The 23536-nt window shown below is 49.5% G+C and overlaps 2 protein-coding genes across 2 annotated transcripts; both read right to left on the reverse strand.

The window, feature by feature from the left end:
* Nucleotides 1–3907: 3907 nt before the first annotated feature.
* LOC148594558 (polycystin family receptor for egg jelly-like) lies at nt 3908–8544 on the reverse strand. The gene is made up of 3 exons (XM_088525640.1): nt 8517–8544; nt 6477–7493; nt 3908–3990 (listed from the first exon to the last, which is right to left on the reverse strand). The coding sequence occupies exons 1-3, from the start codon at nt 8542–8544 to the stop codon at nt 3908–3910; spliced, it is 1128 nt and encodes a 375-aa protein (XP_088381766.1).
* A 3906-nt stretch (nt 8545–12450) lies between these two features.
* Nucleotides 12451–17088, reverse strand: LOC148594559 (polycystin family receptor for egg jelly-like). Its single transcript, XM_088525641.1, has 3 exons — nt 17061–17088; nt 15021–16037; nt 12451–12533 (listed from the first exon to the last, which is right to left on the reverse strand). Exons 1-3 carry the CDS (start codon nt 17086–17088, stop codon nt 12451–12453), a joined length of 1128 nt encoding a protein of 375 aa, XP_088381767.1.
* Between the last annotated feature and the right edge of the window lie 6448 nt (nt 17089–23536).

A 23536-nucleotide genomic window follows, 5' to 3' on the forward strand; every position in this document is an offset into this window, starting at 1 on the left:
GCCCGGTCTCTGTGAGACGTGTCTGTGAGGGCTCAGGGAGACGACGAGGAGGGACGAGGGTTGCAGAAGGGGAGCAGCATCCCGCAAGGCTGGAGGGCAGCCACCGGGAAGCCAGAGGAGCAGAAGGGCCAGCGCTGGCGCCGCCACCGCTTGGCCGAGGGAGAGCCGTGGCCCGAGAGCCATTGGTGCTGCTGCTGCACGAAGCAGGCGCGCTGGGCTCCAGAGGTGCCCTCAGGGCCGCTTGCCCTGCGCTGGGCACCTTGGGTCCCGAGGGCATCAAGGAAGCAGGTGGCCCCTGGCGACGACACCCAACAATGGGGCTTCCCATCCCCTCTGAGGCGTGGGGGTTGCCGCCCGGCTCCTTCTATTGCCCCCCGCTCTGGAACAAACCACCCCCTGAAACCTGCTTGCCCAAAGCTGCAGCTCTGCCCACATCCCAGGTGGCCCTGACCCTGGCTGGCCACCGGCGACCCCCAGGGGCTCCCCCTTCATGGGGCGGGAGGCGTTGGGGATGCTGCGGAGGTGCTGTGGGGCCGCTCTTGGGCGGATGGAGTTGGCAAAGCAGGGTCATGGTGCCCCTGAGGGACTGCAGGCTGAGGGCCGCTGCACGGCGGGCAGGGGCCTTTAGCACCCTGTGCGGTTTGTGCTTCCTCCCTGCCTGTCCTCCTCCCGCTAAGCGGGTCCTCACAGGGAGGCCGATGCGAGCCGAGGCTGCTGTGGCCATGTGCTGCGAGTGCCGCGGAGCCCCTGCCCGCTGCCCTCCGCAGAACGGGCGCTGGCGCGAGGGCGGCCCGTGTTGTGTGGCGGCTGCGAGTGGCCCTCACGCGGGTGGCCCCTGCCAGCCCCTCACAGGCCTCTCCCAGGCCGGGTGCCTTTGGGGCGAGCTCTGCGCTGCCTCCTGCTCTGGGTCCAGCTCTGCCCGCGCTCGCTGCTTGCTCCGCAGAGGCTCCTGGGCCCAGGTGCTCTGCTCCTTGTCAGCGCTCACTTTGCAGCCATGGTGCCTGCTGCAGCATCTTCTCCCCTTCCCACTCTGCTGCTTATGTTCTTAGGTACCTGTACACGTATCTCCTTCTTTCCTTCTTGGCAGTTCCTACCGCAAGCCTGTGGCATTTTCCACATTTAACACTGCCAGAGAGAGTCCGTGTTAGTGAGAATTAGTCGGCGAGAGCCGCGACTTGGAGCGGGAGCCTCCTCTGCGGTGACTCAGAGTTTGCTGTCATGTTACCAGTTAAACAGACACAAAAAGCAAAGCCGAAAACGAGCAAGCAAAAAAAGCTAGGAATCAACCCAGAGAATATTTGTATTTGGGAAAAAGTTCTATTAATGAGGGCCTTCTTCAGGAAATACCAAGAGGTGCAAGGAGGTGTCAGCATGACACGCGCTCATCCACAAGAAAAGGTTAGGTAGGTCAGGAGGCTTAACAACGTTCTGGGGAATCTTTGGGGAGTATGAGAGGTTGGTGAGCTCCAGAGCTCTGGAAAAGTCCCTTGAGCGATAGCAGGTGTGCAAAGAGTGACCTGGAAGAAGCAGAGGGTCCTGAGAACCAGCAGAGGCTCCACAAGGGACACGGCTCTGGGTAAAGAAGCACCAGATCCTGTTAGTAAACTCGTGTCTTAAAGCAGGGGCCAGTCTTTGGCCTTGGCCAGATCTGGCTAAAGTGTCTGGGCAGTGTCTCTGTCTTCTGCAAGCGTCTCTCAAGAAATACAGCTTGTGAGTGCTTGAGACAGGGCTTTTTTACTTCAGGTTGTTCAGGAAAGAAGGCTTCAGCAAGGCCCGTGCATGTGTGCGTGCATGTTTCAGCCAAATGGAACCAGAAGCTTGTGGCCTCACACATGTGACCTTCATGCAAGGCTTGTGAGAAAAAGTGGCTGGCTGAGACGAGAAGGGGATACCTCAGAAGCCAGCTGCCACACGGCCACTAAGGCAAGGTGTGAGTAGAGAGCAATAAATAAATAAATAAATAGCCTTCTTTCAGAGAGCTATGCTAAATACTCCATCTGCAGGGCAAAGCTCCAGCCAGTCAGCTCTTGCTACTCGACACTGGAAAATCCCCCACTAGACATAAACTACATAAACTCATGCCTTAAAGAAGCCAGGATCTCCATCATCCTACTAAGTTAACTCTTCCCTGAAAATAAAGTTTCTCTTTTCCTCCTTTGGCTTGCTTACTTTTGAATTTGCCTTGCTTGTGTGAATGCAAAGAAGTTTAGTATCGTCTGTTTTCTAGCAGTTGTCTTTCTCTGTTACAGGGTGCAACCTGGAGCAATAAGGAGACCCTAAGAGATGGTGAGGGCTGTCTCTGCAAGTTAAAAGCAGCAGATGCAAGTTTTACCAAGTGTAACCTTTACTTCTTCAGCTGGATGCTTCCGGAATGATGTCTTAAAGCCTGGGACTGCTTTCACCTACAAGACAGTTCCCATTTGAAACAAACAAACAAGCAAACGAAGAAGCAGGCAAAACAAGCCCCTTTCGGGAATTTATGTAGAGGTAAATGCTCTACTTGGCAAGCTCTAATGCGCTGGTTTCTGCAGCAATGGCACTTGCCATCGCTAATGGATTGGAGCTGCTTGGCGCTGGACGTTCAGTGTGGCTCAACAGAGAGCTGGACAGTGCAGTGAGAAGAATGATGATGCTGGCAAAATCACAGGCACTGAGTGAGCTGGAGAAGCTCCATGTATGTGCACTGGATGTGTTTGCCAATGGGTGAGTGACAGGCCATTTGGGGAAAGGGGCGGGAGTTGGTTTGATCAGTGTGAATCTTTTTGCTGTCGCTGCGTACAAAGTGGGCATGTATGGCATGTGCTGTTGTGCTGGCACCTTTTGTGCTGTTGGAAAGTGTGGAGATTGTAGGAAGCACGGGTGGCAGCGCTGGGCGGTTGTGTTACGACCTGAGATTATTGGGATGTAGCAAAGGGTCAAGATGACCTCTAGACAGTTGCTCCTGAATTCCGCTCAACTGTATGCACCATGGCTGGTGCCAGCAGCAGCCCTGGGCAAGCAAATGGTGTGTTCCTGCTACATCATAGGATCAGACATTCCTTTCTTAACATTTTTCATAGCTCCTTGAACAGAATAAGTTATTTACAACTGAGAAACTGTTTAGCTGCTCCCAAGGACCAGTATAATACCACGCAGACTAGAGGCCACAGAAGCAGAGCCACAGACTTTTCTATTTAGCTCTGTTGTCTCCCTGTGGCAAAAGCTTGGTTTCCTCTGTAAAATGGAGAGCTAGCAGAGTGTCAGAAGCACAGTGGGCATCACTCTCTTGTTCAGTATCATGAAGGTAGGTCTTGGTGGACAGCAAGGCACACATTTCACTTTTCTTGTCTGTCAAGCAAACGGATGAGCACAGATTTATGAACAAAGGTAAAATATGAGGGAAATGTTTGGAGCCCTTGTTCCTGTTGGCTTGATTGCCGCTCCAGGGTGAAGAGAGCTGACGTTTTCATGCCTGTGCAGCTAGCTGAAGCATAGCGGGTCTGTATACAAAGTCAGCTCCTTCAGAGCTGAGAGTGGACAATCTGTCGCCTCCACAATTTGGGCCACTCTCATGTTTGGAGAAAGAGAGTAATGCAAGAAAGAGCAGCAAAGAGAGGAAATGCTTTCGGTTTGCTAGAGAAACATGCAATTTGGCATCCGCTGGGCAATTTAGCCCGTCAGTTCTTGGGAAGTAGCCTGGCAAGCGCATGAGAAACCTCCTGATGACAGAGGGATAGGAAGGCGCCTGCATCCCTTTTAACAAAGGGCTTTTGGAACTGCATCGTATTAGTCACTGCCCCAATGGAACTCTAGAGAATGGAGAGATTCCCTTTTCTCCAGCTTTCCAGGCCAAAGCTTATCCCTTGACAGCCATGACAGGACTGGTCTTGTATGGCTTTCTTACAGTTCATGCAGCCAGGGCATCTTCTCAGCCCAAGTACTTGATCATTATGGCAATTCTAACAGTGGACTTTGGAGTCCTGAATTTGCGTCTTGGCATGGTGAGCGATGCTATAAAGAGGCAGGTGAAGTCCACAAGAGTTTGGCACATTTTTTCAGAAGCTCTTTGGAAGTCATGCTAGATCTCTAGCACGTGCACCCAAAACAAACAAACAAACAAACAAACAAAAACCAAGGGAATTCTTGTCACATTTTACCATCTAACCCCAGTGAAGTTTTCACTTAAACAGTGTCCCCCCTCCTAGGGTACCTTTTCATTGGAATCACAAAAGAAGGGAAAACGATGCCTTCTATCCCAACTCAGGTACTGCAGATTGATCCCAGTGGGCAGGGCTGGTTGGATCTGCAATATAAGAATCCTATTGTCTCTTTCCAAAAAGAAGAGACAGAGATGGGTTACAGATACTAATGGTAGTCCAGCTCTGAGCTTTCAAACTGGCAGCATGCCCTTTGATGAGCTCCTACGACCTCTGCCCAGAAATGCTTCCCCCGCTCCCCGAAGAAACCAAAATATCCTCCCTGCGCCACAAAGCAACTGGGGAAGAGACTCCCTCCGTGAGCTGCTGCCTGCATCCTGTCACTGCCTCTCTGGAAGGAGGCAGAAAGAAAAGCAACAGCAATGCCACTTAAGCCCAGAACCGAGGACTCAAGGCCAGTAAGCCTTGCAAAAAGGCTTGTGACTATATATGTGTCCTTTTTTTTTTTTTCCAAATTTTTAATAAATAGATAAGAGATATCTTTAAAAAGATATTGTGCTGGTGTCCCACTTATCAATGGCTTTGCACTTTGTTTTTCCCAGGAAAAGAGCAGCGGGACAAGAAATCAGGTTTTGCACTTCTTTCTCCTGTGCTGGTTGATCCTCGTTGGAGAGTTCACTCCTTCACTAGGTAAGGGTATGTTGCTGTGTGCTCTCCTTTTATGCTTTTTTCTTTTTTTCTGCGAGTCTCTGTATTTCCCCTCTCAGAGCAGGGGCTTCCTTGGAGAAGGAGGCTGGGCAGCTTTATTTTGGACTAAGAGTGTGGTGCAGAAGCAAGTTTAAGACAAGGATAGTGCTGGGGAAGATGAGCAGTTGCACTGCAGCCGTGGCTGCTCCGAATGGCAGCAGTTAAGCCATTGGGCTTGACTGACTTGCGCTTGGTTTCGTGAACTGCCAGGTAAGAGAGGATGTTAGAGTGTTACCGGAATCAAACGTTCGTTTGCGTTCGGGGATACTCCAGTAATGGCCTTTTGTGCCTTGGAGGGTAAAAGAAATCCCTCCATTAACGTGCCCTTAGAGCTTTCTTGGGCAAGCAGCATTCTATGGAAAGGCCATTTTACACTCTTTATACTATTGGAGAGGCTGACATGGATGCCTTGCAAAAGTAAAAACACACATACAAATGTAAATGTGCTGTTAGTGTTAAGAACTCCTAATTTAACTGTGCCGGGTCAAAGCACAATAAATCATCCTCTCGTCTTTTATTGCTTATGCTTTGAGGAGCAAAGGTTTTATCAGCATTTTCAGAGCACTCACCTTTTTTAGCTCTCTCTTAGTTTAGCTTAGCATAGATCCGCTCATGGCCTCTTTGCCAGAGGCCAGATTACCCCTCATAGCCTTGTTCTCCAGTCATTGTCTATGTAAAAGAGGTATCAGCTGCCATGACGGGAAAGTACCACTGAGGTAGATACAAGGCCAAAATTTGGGAGAAAACCAGAACAGAGTCCAAAGCAAGTGGCTGAGTGTTAAGAACTCCTTAAAATTTACTAATCAATTCAGGCAAGAATGACTAATTAAGTTAAACAATGATGAGCATTTATTTGAAAAGTACAAAGCACAGAGTGCTAAATACAATATCCCGCGTTGCTCATATGACCAGATAAACCACTTTTTCCCATTTAATTTTCTGTCCCTGAGCCCCAAATGTCAGTGATGTCTCCTCTGAGGCTGAAATTGATGGGATGAAATAAGTTGAATTTCCCAATAGCTGCTCCCTTCTTAAACCTTATGACCTTTAAAAAAGCAAAAAGTAATAATATTGACTTCAACCCTAAGTGGATGATACTGGAACTATTCTTAAGATAATCTTTCCTTTCTCGGCGTCTGGTGTGGCGTTCACGTGCAATGTAAGTGAAGGGAAAGATTTGAACAAGTTTACGGTGCATCTCTCTCACCTCCTCTTCCGTCTCCATTGCTTTATCTGGCTTAAAGTCAGAATAATTTTCCTGAGTTGGCCACGGAATACTTTGACAATATTTGTGAAGGAGTGTACTCAGGGCAGAGAAAAACAGGATTTTTAGCGGTTGGAAAAAGAAGATGTTCTTCGCAAAGGAGACTGAAGATGCTAAAAGCCACTGATGTGAGGTCTCTTGCCCATAAGACAAGCCATAGAAGACAATAAAAAATGAAGACAGCCCCGTTACAACTGTAATTAATGTCCAGGAGAGGCAGACACATCCCCGGCAAAAAACTAATGCTGGTCTCTTGCGAAAGAACAAGGGGACAGCGCTTTGTGGTGTCTTCTGTCTCTCAATGTTGTCCCCTTCTAATGCATTAAAACGTTCCTTCTGGGAATACCTAAATGAGGAAATGAGGAGCATCTGCACAGGTATCGTAATCAAAGCCCTTTCGGCTGCTAATGCTATTGATCTCATAACGCTCACAGGTAGTGGGGATTCTTCCTTTTTGTCAGCCCTAAAGAACATAAAATTAACAAGCAGGTTCAGTAGTAACATTGCCAAACAGCACGTTAACCTTTGGAGCCTGCTGAAAGTGCCGGTGCCAGGATGAGCAAAAACTGAGAACCAGAGGTGACCATCTCTCAGCTTTGCTTCAAGATTAATCAAAAAATAGTCAATTCTGCCGAGACGTGCTTTTGGGCTCATGGCAAGGAATGTCCTTTGGAGTAAGCCGTCATCCTTGTTGAGCGCAAGCCACTTGCGGCAAATAAAGAACCAGGTCTTGTTGGTGTCCACGTTTTCAACTTTTGCTCTGCTCAGGAACCAGCTTGGAGAAGGCCCGTTGTTGTTGTGCCAGACCCTTAAGGCACAAATGTCTCCCAGATCTTTCTCTGCAGTTAGCAAAAATGTATCGGTGCTTCCCTGATGGAATGACGGAAGATGTGGGTGTCGTAAGCAAAAGGCGTCACTTGTGCCATCCTGGCCAACGAGTTGAAGAAAAACATCTGCGGTGGTTCCAGCTCCTAAGCGACTGCCTGTGTACAACGTGACCGCAAAGTGCACTTTATCAAAAGGCTCCTTGTCTGGCAGAATGGGGTTCTTGTCCTCTGTGTCCTTGTCAGCCTTGTCTTTTGTCATGGCCCAGAGGGCCAAAACAAGGTAGGCTAGAAAAATTAGCACAACTGTTAAAAGGGGCACAGGGTTTTGAGTTATGGCTGCTCCCAAAGCTTTTTCCACATTCACAGTGTTGGGCATCACTATTACTTTGGCTGCCAGCCACGTGATGTTGAAAGTGACTATGTTTGACACTGTGCCTTTTACAAGTGTTTTGTGCCCCAGCAGTGCTCTTGCAATTCCTGATGGATAACCTATCCGAGGGAGAAGGTTCTTGTCAAATTCTTGAAGCACAGCGGAAATCACAGCATCGCTGGCCAATTTGGAATCATTCTCCTTTTCCAGCTTTGGATAAAAACAATTCTTGCATATTATTATGGCAGAGGAAGTAGCGGCAGCATTCCAATTTTCCTTTTTGGTGAGAGGGAAAGCCCCGTTTTTGGCTTCCATTCCAGTTCCTACTTCTCCAGGGAAAACTATGCTCGCCACTAGCATCTCACCAAGCTGTGGAAGAGCAGGTACAGCAGAGAAGTTGCTCTGGAAAGTCAAAAAATTGTAGGAACTGAACCAACCTCCTCTACCCTGTGTGTCCTGCAGCCTGTAGGCCAGTGCCCTAAGTGCAAGAGGCTGAAGACTCGAGGAGAGGCGAAGGGGCTGGTGAGGAACACTAAGGAGCTTGGAGCTGATCCTGAGACCACGCTGCAAGTTAAGCTTGACTTTGAGAGAACACTTGTAGCTGATGTGCGGCATCTGCTCAATGCTGACTGAAGCTAAACGGAGCACATGGTGCCTGTAGCGTACAGTCGAACCGTAGTTGGAGTGGGTTGCACATGTGGGTTGCACCTCGACTCCTGGGTAAGCAGACGGTGGTAGTGCCTCTTCATGATCGTTGCTGGGAAGAAGGGCAGATGAGTTGCTTCCGTGGCTGCTAAAACGGTATTGCCACTTTGCACTCTGGAGGCGTGCACACCAGCCCAGCTCTACTGCCTCCCCGCCGTGGGTCGGGTGAATGTGTGGGCCAAATCCTGGCAGTCGTATATCCTGCCCGCACATCTCAATGCTCAAGTTGTGATGAAGGCCTCCAGGAGCAGAGCATGAAGCTGATGAGCACTGCATTGTAATGAAACTGGAGGCTGTGGCTGGTGGCGTTCTTCCAGGCAGGAGGGTTGCCTGCAGCACAAGCTGCCCAGACCAGCAAGGTGTATTCTTCCCCCAGGCAGGGTTGATGTAGCAGGAGCAATGCAGTGGGGGCTGTGGCTGCAGTTGTGCTCCAGGGGCTGGCTGGTAACCCTGATTCATGGGCTTACTCCATAAGCAGGAGATGCCGTGCTCCATGCCCGGTCTCTGTGAGACGTGTCTGTGAGGGCTCAGGGAGACGACGAGGAGGGACGAGGGTTGCAGAAGGGGAGCAGCATCCCGCAAGGCTGGAGGGCAGCCACCGGGAAGCCAGAGGAGCAGAAGGGCCAGCGCTGGCGCCGCCACCGCTTGGCCGAGGGAGAGCCGTGGCCCGAGAGCCATTGGTGCTGCTGCTGCACGAAGCAGGCGCGCTGGGCTCCAGAGGTGCCCTCAGGGCCGCTTGCCCTGCGCTGGGCACCTTGGGTCCCGAGGGCATCAAGGAAGCAGGTGGCCCCTGGCGACGACACCCAACAATGGGGCTTCCCATCCCCTCTGAGGCGTGGGGGGGCCGCCCGGCTCCTTCTATTGCCCCCCGCTCTGGAACAAACCACCCCCTGAAACCTGCTTGCCCAAAGCTGCAGCTCTGCCCACATCCCAGGTGGCCCTGACCCTGGCTGGCCACCGGCGACCCCCAGGGGCTCCCCCTTCATGGGGCGGGAGGCGTTGGGGATGCTGCGGAGGTGCTGTGGGGCCGCTCTTGGGCGGATGGAGTTGGCAAAGCAGGGTCATGGTGCCCCTGAGGGACTGCAGGCTGAGGGCCGCTGCACGGCGGGCAGGGGCCTTTAGCACCCTGTGCGGTTTGTGCTTCCTCCCTGCCTGTCCTCCTCCCGCTAAGCGGGTCCTCACAGGGAGGCCGATGCGAGCCGAGGCTGCTGTGGCCATGTGCTGCGAGTGCCGCGGAGCCCCTGCCCGCTGCCCTCCGCAGAACGGGCGCTGGCGCGAGGGCGGCCCGTGTTGTGTGGCGGCTGCGAGCGGCCCTCACGCGGGTGGCCCCTGCCAGCCCCTCACAGGCCTCTCCCAGGCCGGGTGCCTTTGGGGCGAGCTCTGCGCTGCCTCCTGCTCTGGGTCCAGCTCTGCCCGCGCTCGCTGCTTGCTCCGCAGAGGCTCCTGGGCCCAGGTGCTCTGCTCCTTGTCAGCGCTCACTTTGCAGCCATGGTGCCTGCTGCAGCATCTTCTCCCCTTCCCACTCTGCTGCTTATGTTCTTAGGTACCTGTACACGTATCTCCTTCTTTCCTTCTTGGCAGTTCCTACCGCAAGCCTGTGGCATTTTCCACATTTAACACTGCCAGAGAGAGTCCGTGTTAGTGAGAATTAGTCGGCGAGAGCCGCGACTTGGAGCGGGAGCCTCCTCTGCGGTGACTCAGAGTTTGCTGTCATGTTACCAGTTAAACAGACACAAAAACCAAAGCCGAAAACGAGCAAGCAAAAAAAGCTAGGAATCAACCCAGAGAATATTTGTATTTGGGAAAAAGTTCTATTAATGAGGGCCTTCTTCAGGAAATACCAAGAGGTGCAAGGAGGTGTCAGCATGACATGCGCTCATCCACAAGAAAAGGTTAGGTAGGTCAGGAGGCTTAACAACGTTCTGGGGAATCTTTGGGGAGTATGAGAGGTTGGTGAGCTCCAGAGCTCTGGAAAAGTCCCTTGAGCGATAGCAGGTGTGCAAAGAGTGACCTGGAAGAAGCAGAGGGTCCTGAGAACCAGCAGAGGCTCCACAAGGGACACGGCTCTGGGTAAAGAAGCACCAGATCCTGTTAGTAAACTCGTGTCTTAAAGCAGGGGCCAGTCTTTGGCCTTGGCCAGATCTGGCTAAAGTGTCCGGGCAGTGTCTCTGTCTTCTGCAAGCGTCTCTCAAGAAATACAGCTTGTGAGTGCTTGAGACAGGGCTTTTTTACTTCAGGTTGTTCAGGAAAGAAGGCTTCAGCAAGGCCCGTGCATGTGTGCGTGCATGTTTCAGCTAAATGGAACCAGAAGCTTGTGGCCTCACACATGTGACCTTCATGCAAGGCTTGTGAGAAAAAGTGGCTGGCTGAGACGAGAAGGGGATACCTCAGAAGCCAGCTGCCACACGGCCACTAAGGCAAGGCGTGAGTAGAGAGCAATAAATAAATAAATAAATAGCCTTCTTTCAGAGAGCTATGCTAAATACTCCATCTGCAGGGCAAAGCTCCAGCCAGTCAGCTCTTGCTACTCGACACTGGAAAATCCCCCACTAGACATAAACTACATAAACTCATGCCTTAAAGAAGCCAGGATCTCCATCATCCTACTAAGTTAACTCTTCCCTGAAAATAAAGTTTCTCTTTTCCTCCTTTGGCTTGCTTACTTTTGAATTTGCCTTGCTTGTGTGAATGCAAAGAAGTTTAGTATCGTCTGTTTTCTAGCAGTTGTCTTTCTCTGTTACAGGGTGCAACCTGGAGCAATAAGGAGACCCTAAGAGATGGTGAGGGCTGTCTCTGCAAGTTAAAAGCAGCAGATGCAAGTTTTACCAAGTGTAACCTTTACTTCTTCAGCTGGATGCTTCCGGAATGATGTCTTAAAGCATGGGACTGCTTTCACCTACAAGACAGTTCCCATTTGAAACAAACAAACAAGCAAACGAAGAAGCAGGCAAAACAAGCCCCTTTCAGGAATTTATGTAGAGGTAAATGCTCTACTTGGCAAGCTCTAATGCGCTGGTTTCTGCAGCAATGGCACTTGCCATCGCTAATGGATTGGAGCTGCTTGGCGCTGGACGTTCAGTGTGGCTCAACAGAGAGCTGGACAGTGCAGTGAGAAGAATGATGATGCTGGCAAAATCACAGGCACTGAGTGAGCTGGAGAAGCTCCATGTATGTGCACTGGATGTGTTTGCCAATGGGTGAGTGACAGGCCATTTGGGGAAAGGGGCGGGAGTTGGTTTGATCAGTGTGAATCTTTTTGCTGTCGCTGCGTACAAAGTGGGCATGTATGGCATGTGCTGTTGTGCTGGCACCTTTTGTGCTGTTGGAAAGTGTGGAGATTGTAGGAAGCACGGGTGGCAGCGCTGGGCGGTTGTGTTACGACCTGAGATTATTGGGATGTAGCAAAGGGTCAAGATGACCTCTAGACAGTTGCTCCTGAATTCCGCTCAACTGTATGCACCATGGCTGGTGCCAGCAGCAGCCCTGGGCAAGCAAATGGTGTGTTCCTGCTACATCATAGGATCAGACATTCCTTTCTTAACATTTTTCATAGCTCCTTGAACAGAATAAGTTATTTACAACTGAGAAACTGTTTAGCTGCTCCCAAGGACCAGTATAATACCACGCAGACTAGAGGCCACAGAAGCAGAGCCACAGACTTTTCTATTTAGCTCTGTTGTCTCCCTGTGGCAAAAGCTTGGTTTCCTCTGTAAAATGGAGAGCTAGCAGAGTGTCAGAAGCACAGTGGGCATCACTCTCTTGTTCAGTATCATGAAGGTAGGTCTTGGTGGACAGCAAGGCACACATTTCACTTTTCTTGTCTGTCAAGCAAACGGATGAGCACAGATTTATGAACAAAGGTAAAATATGAGGGAAATGTTTGGAGCCCTTGTTCCTGTTGGCTTGATTGCCGCTCCAGGGTGAAGAGAGCTGACGTTTTCATGCCTGTGCAGCTAGCTGAAGCATAGCGGGTCTGTATACAAAGTCAGCTCCTTCAGAGCTGAGAGTGGACAATCTGTCGCCTCCACAATTTGGGCCACTCTCATGTTTGGAGAAAGAGAGTAATGCAAGAAAGAGCAGCAAAGAGAGGAAATGCTTTCCGTTTGCTAGAGAAACATGCAATTTGGCATCCGCTGGGCAATTTAGCCCGTCAGTTCTTGGGAAGTAGCCTGGCAAGCGCATGAGAAACCTCCTGATGACAGAGGGATAGGAAGGCGCCTGCATCCCTTTTAACAAAGGGCTTTTGGAACTGCATCGTATTAGTCACTGCCCCAATGGAACTCTAGAGAATGGAGAGATTCCCTTTTCTCCAGCTTTCCAGGCCAAAGCTTATCCCTTGACAGCCATGACAGGACTGGTCTAGTATGGCTTTCTTACAGTTCATGCAGCCAGGGCATCTTCTCAGCCCAAGTACTTGATCATTATGGCAATTCTAACAGTGGACTTTGGAGTCCTGAATTTGCGTCTTGGCATGGTGAGCGATGCTATAAAGAGGCAGGTGAAGTCCACAAGAGTTTGGCACATTTTTTCAGAAGCTCTTTGGAAGTCATGCTAGATCTCTAGCACGTGCACCCAAAACAAACAAACAAACAAACAAACAAAAACCAAGGGAATTCTTGTCACATTTTACCATCTAACCCCAGTGAAGTTTTCACTTAAACAGTGTCCCCCCTCCTAGGGTACCTTTTCATCGGAATCACAAAAGAAGGGAAAACGATGCCTTCTATCCCAACTCAGGTACTGCAGATTGATCCCAGTGGGCAGGGCTGGTTGGATCTGCAATATAAGAATCCTATTGTCTCTTTCCAAAAAGAAGAGACAGAGATGGGTTACAGATACTAATGGTAGTCCAGCTCTGAGCTTTCAAACTGGCAGCATGCCCTTTGATGAGCTCCTACGACCTCTGCCCAGAAATGCTTCCCCCGCTCCCTGAAGAAACCAAAATATCCTCCCTGCGCCACAAAGCAACTGGGGAAGAGACTCCCTCCGTGAGCTGCTGCCTGCATCCTGTCACTGCCTCTCTGGAAGGAGCCAGAAAGAAAAGCAACAGCAATGCCACTTAAGCCCAGAACCGAGGACTCAAGGCCAGTAAGCCTTGCAAAAAGGCTTGTGACTATATATGTGTCCTTTTTTTTTTTTTTCCAAATTTTTAATAAATAGATAAGAGATATCTTTAAAAAGATATTGTGCTGGTGTCCCACTTATCAATGGCTTTGCACTTTGTTTTTCCCAGGAAAAGAGCAGCGGGACAAGAAATCAGGTTTTGCACTTCTTTCTCCTGTGCTGGTTGATCCTCGTTGGAGAGTTCACTCCTTCACTAGGTAAGGGTATGTTGCTGTGTGCTCTCCTTTTATGCTTTTTTCTTTTTTTCTGCGAGTCTCTGTATTTCCCCTCTCAGAGCAGGGGCTTCCTTGGAGAAGGAGGCTGGGCAGCTTTATTTTGGACTAAGAGTGTGGTGCAGAAGCAAGTTTAAGACAAGGATAGTGCTGGGGAAGATGAGCAGTTGCACTGCAGCCGTGGCTGCTCCGAATGGCAGCAGTTAAGCCATTGGGCTTGACTGACTTGCGCTTGGTTTCGTGAACTGCCAGGTAAGAGAGGATGTTAGAGTGTTACCGGAATCAAACGTTCGTTTGCGTTCGGGGATACTCCAGTAATGGCCTTTTGTGCCTTGGAGGGTAAAAGAAATCCCTCCATTAACGTGCCCTTAGAGCTTTCTTGGGCAAGCAGCATTCTATGGAAAGGCCATTTTACACTCTTTATACTATTGGAGAGGCTGACATGGATGCCTTGCAAAAGTAAAAACACACATACAAATGTAAATGTGCTGTTAGTGTTAAGAACTCCTAATTTAACTGTGCCGGGTCAAAGCACAATAAATCATCCTCTCGTCTTTTATTGCTTATGCTTTGAGGAGCAAAGGTTTTATCAGCATTTTCAGAGCACTCACCTTTTTTAGCTCTCTCTTAGTTTAGCTTAGCATAGATCCGCTCATGGCCTCTTTGCCAGAGGCCAGATTACCCCTCATAGCCTTGTTCTCCAGTCATTGTCTATGTAAAAGAGGTATCAGCTGCCATGACGGGAAAGTACCACTGAGGTAGATACAAGGCCAAAATTTGGGAGAAAACCAGAACAGAGTCCAAAGCAAGTGGCTGAGTGTTAAGAACTCCTTAAAATTTACTAATCAATTCAGGCAAGAATGACTAATTAAGTTAAACAATGATGAGCATTTATTTGAAAAGTACAAAGCACAGAGTGCTAAATACAATATCCCGCGTTGCTCATATGACCAGATAAACCACTTTTTCCCATTTAATTTTCTGTCCCTGAGCCCCAAATGTCAGTGATGTCTCCTCTGAGGCTGAAATTGATGGGATGAAATAAGTTGAATTTCCCAATAGCTGCTCCCTTCTTAAACCTTATGACCTTTAAAAAAGCAAAAAGTAATAATATTGACTTCAACCCTAAGTGGATGATACTGGAACTATTCTTAAGATAATCTTTCCTTTCTCGGCGTCTGGTGTGGCGTTCACGTGCAATGTAAGTGAAGGGAAAGATTTGAACAAGTTTACGGTGCATCTCTCTCACCTCCTCTTCCGTCTCCATTGCTTTATCTGGCTTAAAGTCAGAATAATTTTCCTGAGTTGGCCACGGAATACTTTGACAATATTTGTGAAGGAGTGTACTCAGGGCAGAGAAAAACAGGATTTTTAGCGGTTGGAAAAAGAAGATGTTCTTCGCAAAGGAGACTGAAGATGCTAAAAGCCACTGATGTGAGGTCTCTTGCCCATAAGACAAGCCATAGAAGACAATAAAAAATGAAGACAGCCCCGTTACAACTGTAATTAATGTCCAGGAGAGGCAGACACATCCCCGGCAAAAAACTAATGCTGGTCTCTTGCGAAAGAACAAGGGGACAGCGCTTTGTGGTGTCTTCTGTCTCTCAATGTTGTCCCCTTCTAATGCATTAAAACGTTCCTTCTGGGAATACCTAAATGAGGAAATGAGGAGCATCTGCACAGGTATCGTAATCAAAGCCCTTTCGGCTGCTAATGCTATTGATCTCATAACGCTCACAGGTAGTGGGGATTCTTCCTTTTTGTCAGCCCTAAAGAACATAAAATTAACAAGCAGGTTCAGTAGTAACATTGCCAAACAGCACGTTAACCTTTGGAGCCTGCTGAAAGTGCCGGTGCCAGGATGAGCAAAAACTGAGAACCAGAGGTGACCATCTCTCAGCTTTGCTTCAAGATTAATCAAAAAATAGTCAATTCTGCCGAGACGTGCTTTTGGGCTCATGGCAAGGAATGTCCTTTGGAGTAAGCCGTCATCCTTGTTGAGCGCAAGCCACTTGCGGCAAATAAAGAACCAGGTCTTGTTGGTGTCCACGTTTTCAACTTTTGCTCTGCTCAGGAACCAGCTTGGAGAAGGCCCGTTGTTGTTGTGCCAGACCCTTAAGGCACAAATGTCTCCCAGATCTTTCTCTGCAGTTAGCAAAAATGTATCGGTGCTTCCCTGATGGAATGACGGAAGATGTGGGTGTCGTAAGCAAAAGGCGTCACTTGTGCCATCCTGCCCAACGAGTTGAAGAAAAACATCTGCGGTGGTTCCAGCTCCTAAGCGACTGCCTGTGTACAACGTGACCGCAAAGTGCACTTTATCAAAAGGCTCCTTGTCTGGCAGAATGGGGTTCTTGTCCTCTGTGTCCTTGTCAGCCTTGTCTTTTGTCATGGCCCAGAGGGCCAAAACAAGGTAGGCTAGAAAAATTAGCACAACTGTTAAAAGGGGCACAGGGTTTTGAGTTATGGCTGCTCCCAAAGCTTTTTCCACATTCACAGTGTTGGGCATCACTATTACTTTGGCTGCCAGCCACGTGATGTTGAAAGTGACTATGTTTGACACTGTGCCTTTTACAAGTGTTTTGTGCCCCAGCAGTGCTCTTGCAATTCCTGATGGATAACCTATCCGAGGGAGAAGGTTCTTGTCAAATTCTTGAAGCACAGCGGAAATCACAGCATCGCTGGCCAATTTGGAATCATTCTCCTTTTCCAGCTTTGGATAAAAACAATTCTTGCATATTATTATGGCAGAGGAAGTAGCGGCAGCATTCCAATTTTCCTTTTTGGTGAGAGGGAAAGCCCTGTTTTTGGCTTCCATTCCAGTTCCTACTTCTCCAGGGAAAACTATGCTCGCCACTAGCATCTCACCAAGCTGTGGAAGAGCAGGTACAGCAGAGAAGTTGCTCTGGAAAGTCAAAAAATTGTAGGAACTGAACCAACCTCCTCTACCCTGTGTGTCCTGCAGCCTGTAGGCCAGTGCCCTAAGTGCAAGAGGCTGAAGACTCGAGGAGAGGCGAAGGGGCTGGTGAGGAACACTAAGGAGCTTGGAGCTGATCCTGAGACCACGCTGCAAGTTAAGCTTGACTTTGAGAGAACACTTGTAGCTGATGTGCGGCATCTGCTCAATGCTGACTGAAGCTAAACGGAGCACATGGTGCCTGTAGCGTACAGTCGAACCGTAGTTGGAGTGGGTTGCACATGTGGGTTGCACCTCGACTCCTGGGTAAGCAGACGGTGGTAGTGCCTCTTCATGATCGTTGCTGGGAAGAAGGGCAGATGAGTTGCTTCCGTGGCTGCTAAAACGGTATTGCCACTTTGCACTCTGGAGGCGTGCACACCAGCCCAGCTCTACTGCCTCCCCGCCGTGGGTCGGGTGAATGTGTGGGCCAAATCCTGGCAGTCGTATATCCTGCCCGCACATCTCAATGCTCAAGTTGTGATGAAGGCCTCCAGGAGCAGAGCATGAAGCTGATGAGCACTGCATTGTAATGAAACTGGAGGCTGTGGCTGGTGGCGTTCTTCCAGGCAGGAGGGTTGCCTGCAGCACAAGCTGCCCAGACCAGCAAGGTGTATTCTTCCCCCAGGCAGGGTTGATGTAGCAGGAGCAATGCAGTGGGGGCTGTGGCTGCAGTTGTGCTCCAGGGGCTGGCTGGTAACCCTGATTCATGGGCTTACTCCATAAGCAGGAGATGCCGTGCTCCATGCCCGGTCTCTGTGAGACGTGTCTGTGAGGGCTCAGGGAGACGACGAGGAGGGACGAGGGTTGCAGAAGGGGAGCAGCATCCCGCAAGGCTGGAGGGCAGCCACCGGGAAGCCAGAGGAGCAGAAGGGCCAGCGCTGGCGCCGCCACCGCTTGGCCGAGGGAGAGCCGTGGCCCGAGAGCCATTGGTGCTGCTGCTGCACGAAGCAGGCGCGCTGGGCTCCAGAGGTGCCCTCAGGGCCGCTTGCCCTGGGCTGGGCACCTTGGGTCCCGAGGGCATCAAGGAAGCAGGTGGCCCCTGGCGACGACACCCAACAATGGGGCTTCCCATCCCCTCTGAGGCGTGGGGGGGGCCGCCCGGCTCCTTCTATTGCCCCCCGCTCTGGAACAAACCACCCCCTGAAACCTGCTTGCCCAAAGCTGCAGCTCTGCCCACATCCCAGGTGGCCCTGACCCTGGCTGGCCACTGGCGACCCCCAGGGACTCCCCCTTCATGAGGCGGGAGGCGTTGGGGATGCTGCGGAGGTGCTGTAGGGCCGCTCTTGGGCGGATGGAGCTGGCAAAGCAGGGTCATGGTGCCCCTGAGGGACTGCAGGCTGAGGGCCGCTGCATGGCGGGCAGGGGCCTTTAGCACCCTGTGCGGTTTGTGCTTCCTCCCTGCCTGTCCTTCTCCCGCTAAGCGGGTCCTCACAGGGAGGCCGATGCGAGCCGAGGCTGCTGTGGCCATGTGCTGCGAGTGCCGCGGAGCCCCTGCCCGCTGCCCTCCGCAGAACGGGCGCTGGCGCGAGGGCGGCCCGTGTTGTGTGGCGGCTGCGAGCGGCCCTCACGCGGGTGGCCCCTGCCAGCCCTTCACAGGCCTCTCCCAGGCCGGGTGCCTTTGGGGCGAGCTCTGCGCTGCCTCCTGCTCTGGGTCCAGCTCTGCCCGCGCTCGCTGCTTGCTCCGCAGAGGCTCCTGGGCCCAGGTGCTCTGCTCCTTGTCAGCGCTCACTTTGCAGCCATGGTGCCTGCTGCAGCATCTTCTCCCCTTCCCACTCTGCTGCTTATGTTCTTAGGTACCTGTACACGTATCTCCTTCTTTCCTTCTTGGCAGTTCCTACCGCAAGCCTGTGGCATTTTCCACATTTAACACTGCCAGAGAGAGTCCGTGTTAGTGAGAATTAGTCGGCGAGAGCCGCGACTTGGAGCGGGAGCCTCCTCTGCGGTGACTCAGAGTTTGCTGTCATGTTACCAGTTAAACAGACACAAAAACCAAAGCCGAAAACGAGCAAGCAAAAAAAGCTAGGAATCAACCCAGAGAATATTTGTATTTGGGAAAAAGTTCTATTAATGAGGGCCTTCTTCAGGAAATACCAAGAGGTGCAAGGAGGTGTCAGCATGACACGCGCTCATCCACAAGAAAAGGTTAGGTAGGTCAGGAGGCTTAACAACGTTCTGGGGAATCTTTGGGGAGTATGAGAGGTTGGTGAGCTCCAGAGCTCTGGAAAAGTCCCTTGAGCGATAGCAGGTGTGCAAAGAGTGACCTGGAAGAAGCAGAGGGTCCTGAGAACCAGCAGAGGCTCCACAAGGGACACGGCTCTGGGTAAAGAAGCACCAGATCCTGTTAGTAAACTCGTGTCTTAAAGCAGGGGCCAGTCTTTGGCCTTGGCCAGATCTGGCTAAAGTGTCTGGGCAGTGTCTCTATCTTCTGCAAGCGTCTCTCAAGAAATACAGCTTGTGAGTGCTTGAGACAGGGCTTTTTTACTTCAGGTTGTTCAGGAAAGAAGGCTTCAGCAAGGCCCGTGCATGTGTGCGTGCATGTTTCAGCTAAATGGAACCAGAAGCTTGTGGCCTCACACATGTGACCTTCATGCAAGGCTTGTGAGAAAAAGTGGCTGGCTGAGACGAGAAGGGGATACCTCAGAAGCCAGCTGCCACACGGCCACTAAGGCAAGGCGTGAGTAGAGAGCAATAAATAAATAAATAAATAGCCTTCTTTCAGAGAGCTATGCTAAATACTCCATCTGCAGGGCAAAGCTCCAGCCAGTCAGCTCTTGCTACTCGACACTGGAAAATCCCCCACTAGACATAAACTACATAAACTCATGCCTTAAAGAAGCCAGGATCTCCATCATCCTACTAAGTTAACTCTTCCCTGAAAATAAAGTTTCTCTTTTCCTCCTTTGGCTTGCTTACTTTTGAATTTGCCTTGCTTGTGTGAATGCAAAGAAGTTCAGTATCGTCTGTTTTCTAGCAGTTGTCTTTCTCTGTTACAGGGTGCAACCTGGAGCAATAAGGAGACCCTAAGAGATGGTGAGGGCTGTCTCTGCAAGTTAAAAGCAGCAGATGCAAGTTTTACCTAGTGTAACCTTTACTTCTTCAGCTGGATACTGCTGGATGATGTCTTAAAGCCTGGGACTGCTTTCACCTACAAGACAGTTCCCATTTGAAACAAACAAACAAGCAAACGAAGAAGCAGGCAAAACAAGCCCCTTTCAGGAATTTATGTAGAGGTAAATGCTCTACTTGGCAAGCTCTAATGCGCTGGTTTCTGCAGCAATGGCACTTGCCATCGCTAATGGATTGGAGCTGCTTGGCGCTGGAAGTTCAGTGTGGCTCAACAGAGAGCTGGACAGTGCAGTGAGAAGAATGATGATGCTGGCAAAATCACAGGCACTGAGTGAGCGGGAGAAGCTCCATGTATGTGCACTGGATGTGTTTGCCAATGGGTGAGTGACAGGCCATTTGGGGAAAGGGGCGGGAGTTGGTTTGATCAGTGTGAATCTTTTTGCTGTCGCTGGGTACAAAGTCGGCATGTATGGCATGTGCTGTTGTGCTGGCACCTTTTGTGCTGTTGGAAAGTGTGGAGATTGTAGGAAGCACGGGTGGCAGCGCTGGGCGGTTGTGTTACGACCTGAGATTATTGGGATGTAGCAAAGGGTCAAGATGACCTCTAGACAGTTGCTCCTGAATTCCGCTCAACTGTATGCACCATGGCTGGTGCCAGCAGCAGCCCTGGGCAAGCAAATGGTGTGTTCCTGCTACATCATAGGATCAGACATTCCTTTCTTAACATTTTTCATAGCTCCTTGAACAGAATAAGTTATTTACAACTGAGAAACTGTTTAGCTGCTCCCAAGGACCAGTATAATACCACGCAGACTAGAGGCCACAGAAGCAGAGCCACAGACTTTTCTATTTAGCTCTGTTGTCTCCCTGTGGCAAAAGCTTGGTTTCCTCTGTAAAATGGAGAGCTAGCAGAGTGTCAGAAGCACAGTGGGCATCACTCTCTTGTTCAGTATCATGAAGGTAGGTCTTGGTGGACAGCAAGGCACACATTTCACTTTTCTTGTCTGTCAAGCAAACGGATGAGCACAGATTTATGAACAAAGGTAAAATATGAGGGAAATGTTTGGAGCCCTTGTTCCTGTTGGCTTGATTGCCGCTCAAGGGTGAAGAGAGCTGACGTTTTCATGCCTGTGCAGCTAGCTGAAGCATAGCGGGTCTGTATACAAAGTCAGCTCCTTCAGAGCTGAGAGTGGACAATCTGTCGCCTCCACAATTTGGGCCACTCTCATGTTTGGAGAAAGAGAGTAATGCAAGAAAGAGCAGCAAAGAGAGGAAATGCTTTCCGTTTGCTAGAGAAACATGCAATTTGGCATCCGCTGGGCAATTTAGCCCGTCAGTTCTTGGGAAGTAGCCTGGCAAGCGCATGAGAAACCTCCTGATGACAGAGGGATAGGAAGGCGCCTGCATCCCTTTTAACAAAGGGCTTTTGGAACTGCATCGTATTAGTCACTGCCCCAATGGAACTCTAGAGAATGGAGAGATTCCCTTTTCTCCAGCTTTCCAGGCCAAAGCTTATCCCTTGACAGCCATGACAGGACTGGTCTTGTATGGCTTTCTTACAGTTCATGCAGCCAGGGCATCTTCTCAGCCCAAGTACTTGATCATTATGGCAATTCTAACAGTGGACTTTGGAGTCCTGAATTTGCGTCTTGGCATGGTGAGCGATGCTATAAAGAGGCAGGTGAAGTCCACAAGAGTTTGGCACATTTTTTCAGAAGCTCTTTGGAAGTCATGCTAGATCTCTAGCACGTGCACCCAAAACAAACAAACAAACAAACAAACAAAAACCAAGGGAATTCTTGTCACATTTTACCATCTAACCCCAGTGAAGTTTTCACTTAAACAGTGTCCCCCCTCCTAGGGTACCTTTTCATCGAAATCACAAAAGAAGGGAAAACGATGCCTTCTATCCCAACTCAGGTACTGCAGATTGATCCCAGTGGGCAGGGCTGGTTGGATCTGCAATATAAGAATCCTATTGTCTCTTTCCAAAAAGAAGAGACAGAGATGGGTTACAGATACTAATGGTAGTCCAGCTCTGAGCTTTCAAACTGGCAGCATGCCCTTTGATGAGCTCCTACGACCTCTGCCCAGAAATGCTTCCCCCGCTCCCCGAAGAAACCAAAATATCCTCCCTTCACCACAAAGCAACTGGGGAAGAGACTCCCTCCGTGAGCTGCTGCCTGCATCCTGTCACTGCCTCTCTGGAAGGAGCCAGAAAGAAAAGCAACAGCAATGCCACTTAAGCCCAGAACCGAGGACTCAAGGCCAGTAAGCCTTGCAAAAAGGCTTGTGACTATATATGTGTCCTTTTTTTTTTTTTCCAAATTTTTAATAAATAGATAAGAGATATCTTTAAAAAGATATTGTGCTGGTGTCCCACTTATCAATGGCTTTGCACTTTGTTTTTCCCAGGAAAAGAGCAGCGGGACAAGAAATCAGGTTTTGCACTTCTTTCTCCTGTGCTGGTTGATCCCCGTTGGAGAGTTCACTCCTTCACTAGGTAAGGGTATGTTGCTGTGTGCTCTCCTTTTATGCTTTTTTCTTTTTTTCTGCGAGTCTCTGTATTTCCCCTCTCAGAGCAGGGGCTTCCTTGGAGAAGGAGGCTGGGCAGCTTTATTTTGGACTAAGAGTGTGGTGCAGAAGCAAGTTTAAGACAAGGATAGTGCTGGGGAAGATGAGCAGTTGCACTGCAGCCGTGGCTGCTCCGAATGGCAGCAGTTAAGCCATTGGGCTTGACTGACTTGCGCTTGGTTTCGTGAACTGCCAGGTAAGAGAGGATGTTAGAGTGTTACCGGAATCAAACGTTCGTTTGCGTTCGGGGATACTCCAGTAATGGCCTTTTGTGCCGTGGAGGGTAAAAGAAATCCCTCCATTAACGTGCCCTTAGAGCTTTCTTGGGCAAGCAGCATTCTATGGAAAGGCCATTTTACACTCTTTATACTATTGGAGAGGCTGACATGGATGCCTTGCAAAAGTAAAAACACACATACAAATGTAAATGTGCTGTTAGTGTTAAGAACTCCTAATTTAACTGTGCCGGGTCAAAGCACAATAAATCATCCTCTCGTCTTTTATTGCTTATGCTTTGAGGAGCAAAGGTTTTATCAGCATTTTCAGAGCACTCACCTTTTTTAGCTCTCTCTTAGTTTAGCTTAGCATAGATCCGCTCATGGCCTCTTTGCCAGAGGCCAGATTACCCCTCATAGCCTTGTTCTCCAGTCATTGTCTGTGTAAAAGAGGTATCAGCTGCCATGACGGGAAAGTACCACTGAGGTAGATACAAGGCCAAAATTTGGGAGAAAACCAGAACAGAGTCCAAAGCAAGTGGCTGAGTGTTAAGAACTCCTTAAAATTTACTAATCAATTCAGGCAAGAATGACTAATTAAGTTAAACAATGATGAGCATTTATTTGAAAAGTACAAAGCACAGAGTGCTAAATACAATATCCCGCGTTGCTCATATGACCAGATAAACCACTTTTTCCCATTTATTTTTCTGTCCCTGAGCCCCAAATGTCAGTGATGTCTCCTCTGAGGCTGAAATTGATGGGATGAAATAAGTTGAATTTCCCAATAGCTGCTCCCTTCTTAAACCTTATGACCTTTAAAAAAGCAAAAAGTAATAATATTGACTTCAACCCTAAGTGGATGATACTGGAACTATTCTTAAGATAATCTTTCCTTTCTCGGCGTCTGGTGTGGCGTTCACGTGCAATGTAAGTGAAGGGAAAGATTTGAACAAGTTTACGGTGCATCTCTCTCACCTCCTCTTCCGTCTCCATTGCTTTATCTGGCTTAAAGTCAGAATAATTTTCCTGAGTTGGCCACGGAATACTTTGACAATATTTGTGAAGGAGTGTACTCAGGGCAGAGAAAAACAGGATTTTTAGCGGTTGGAAAAAGAAGATGTTCTTCGCAAAGGAGACTGAAGATGCTAAAAGCCACTGATGTGAGGTCTCTTGCCCATAAGACAAGCCATAGAAGACAATAAAAAATGAAGACAGCCCCGTTACAACTGTAATTAATGTCCAGGAGAGGCAGACACATCCCCGGCAAAAAACTAATGCTGGTCTCTTGCGAAAGAACAAGGGGACAGCGCTTTGTGGTGTCTTCTGTCTCTCAA

This window comes from Tinamus guttatus, unplaced genomic scaffold, assembly GCF_059628265.1.
Source record: "Tinamus guttatus ecotype Peru unplaced genomic scaffold, ASM5962826v1 Tinamus_guttatus_pri_ptg000229l, whole genome shotgun sequence".
Taxonomy (NCBI): Eukaryota; Metazoa; Chordata; class Aves; order Tinamiformes; family Tinamidae; genus Tinamus; species Tinamus guttatus.

Excerpts from the sequence above, each read along its gene's own strand:
- LOC148594558 (XM_088525640.1), bottom strand. The coding sequence starts at position 8,544 with ATGGAGCACGGCATCTCCTGCTTATGGA. Across the intron at positions 7,494-8,516 it reads CGGCATCTCCTGCTTATGGA|AATTTGACAAGAACCTTCTC; the intron begins GTAAGCCCATGA and ends CTGTGCTTCAAG. Across the intron at positions 3,991-6,476 it reads TAGGTATTCCCAGAAGGAAC|CATCGCTCACCATGCCAAGA; the intron begins GTTTTAATGCAT and ends GCCTCTTTATAG.
- LOC148594559 (XM_088525641.1), bottom strand. The coding sequence starts at position 17,088 with ATGGAGCACGGCATCTCCTGCTTATGGA. Across the intron at positions 16,038-17,060 it reads CGGCATCTCCTGCTTATGGA|AATTTGACAAGAACCTTCTC; the intron begins GTAAGCCCATGA and ends CTGTGCTTCAAG. Across the intron at positions 12,534-15,020 it reads TAGGTATTCCCAGAAGGAAC|CATCGCTCACCATGCCAAGA; the intron begins GTTTTAATGCAT and ends GCCTCTTTATAG.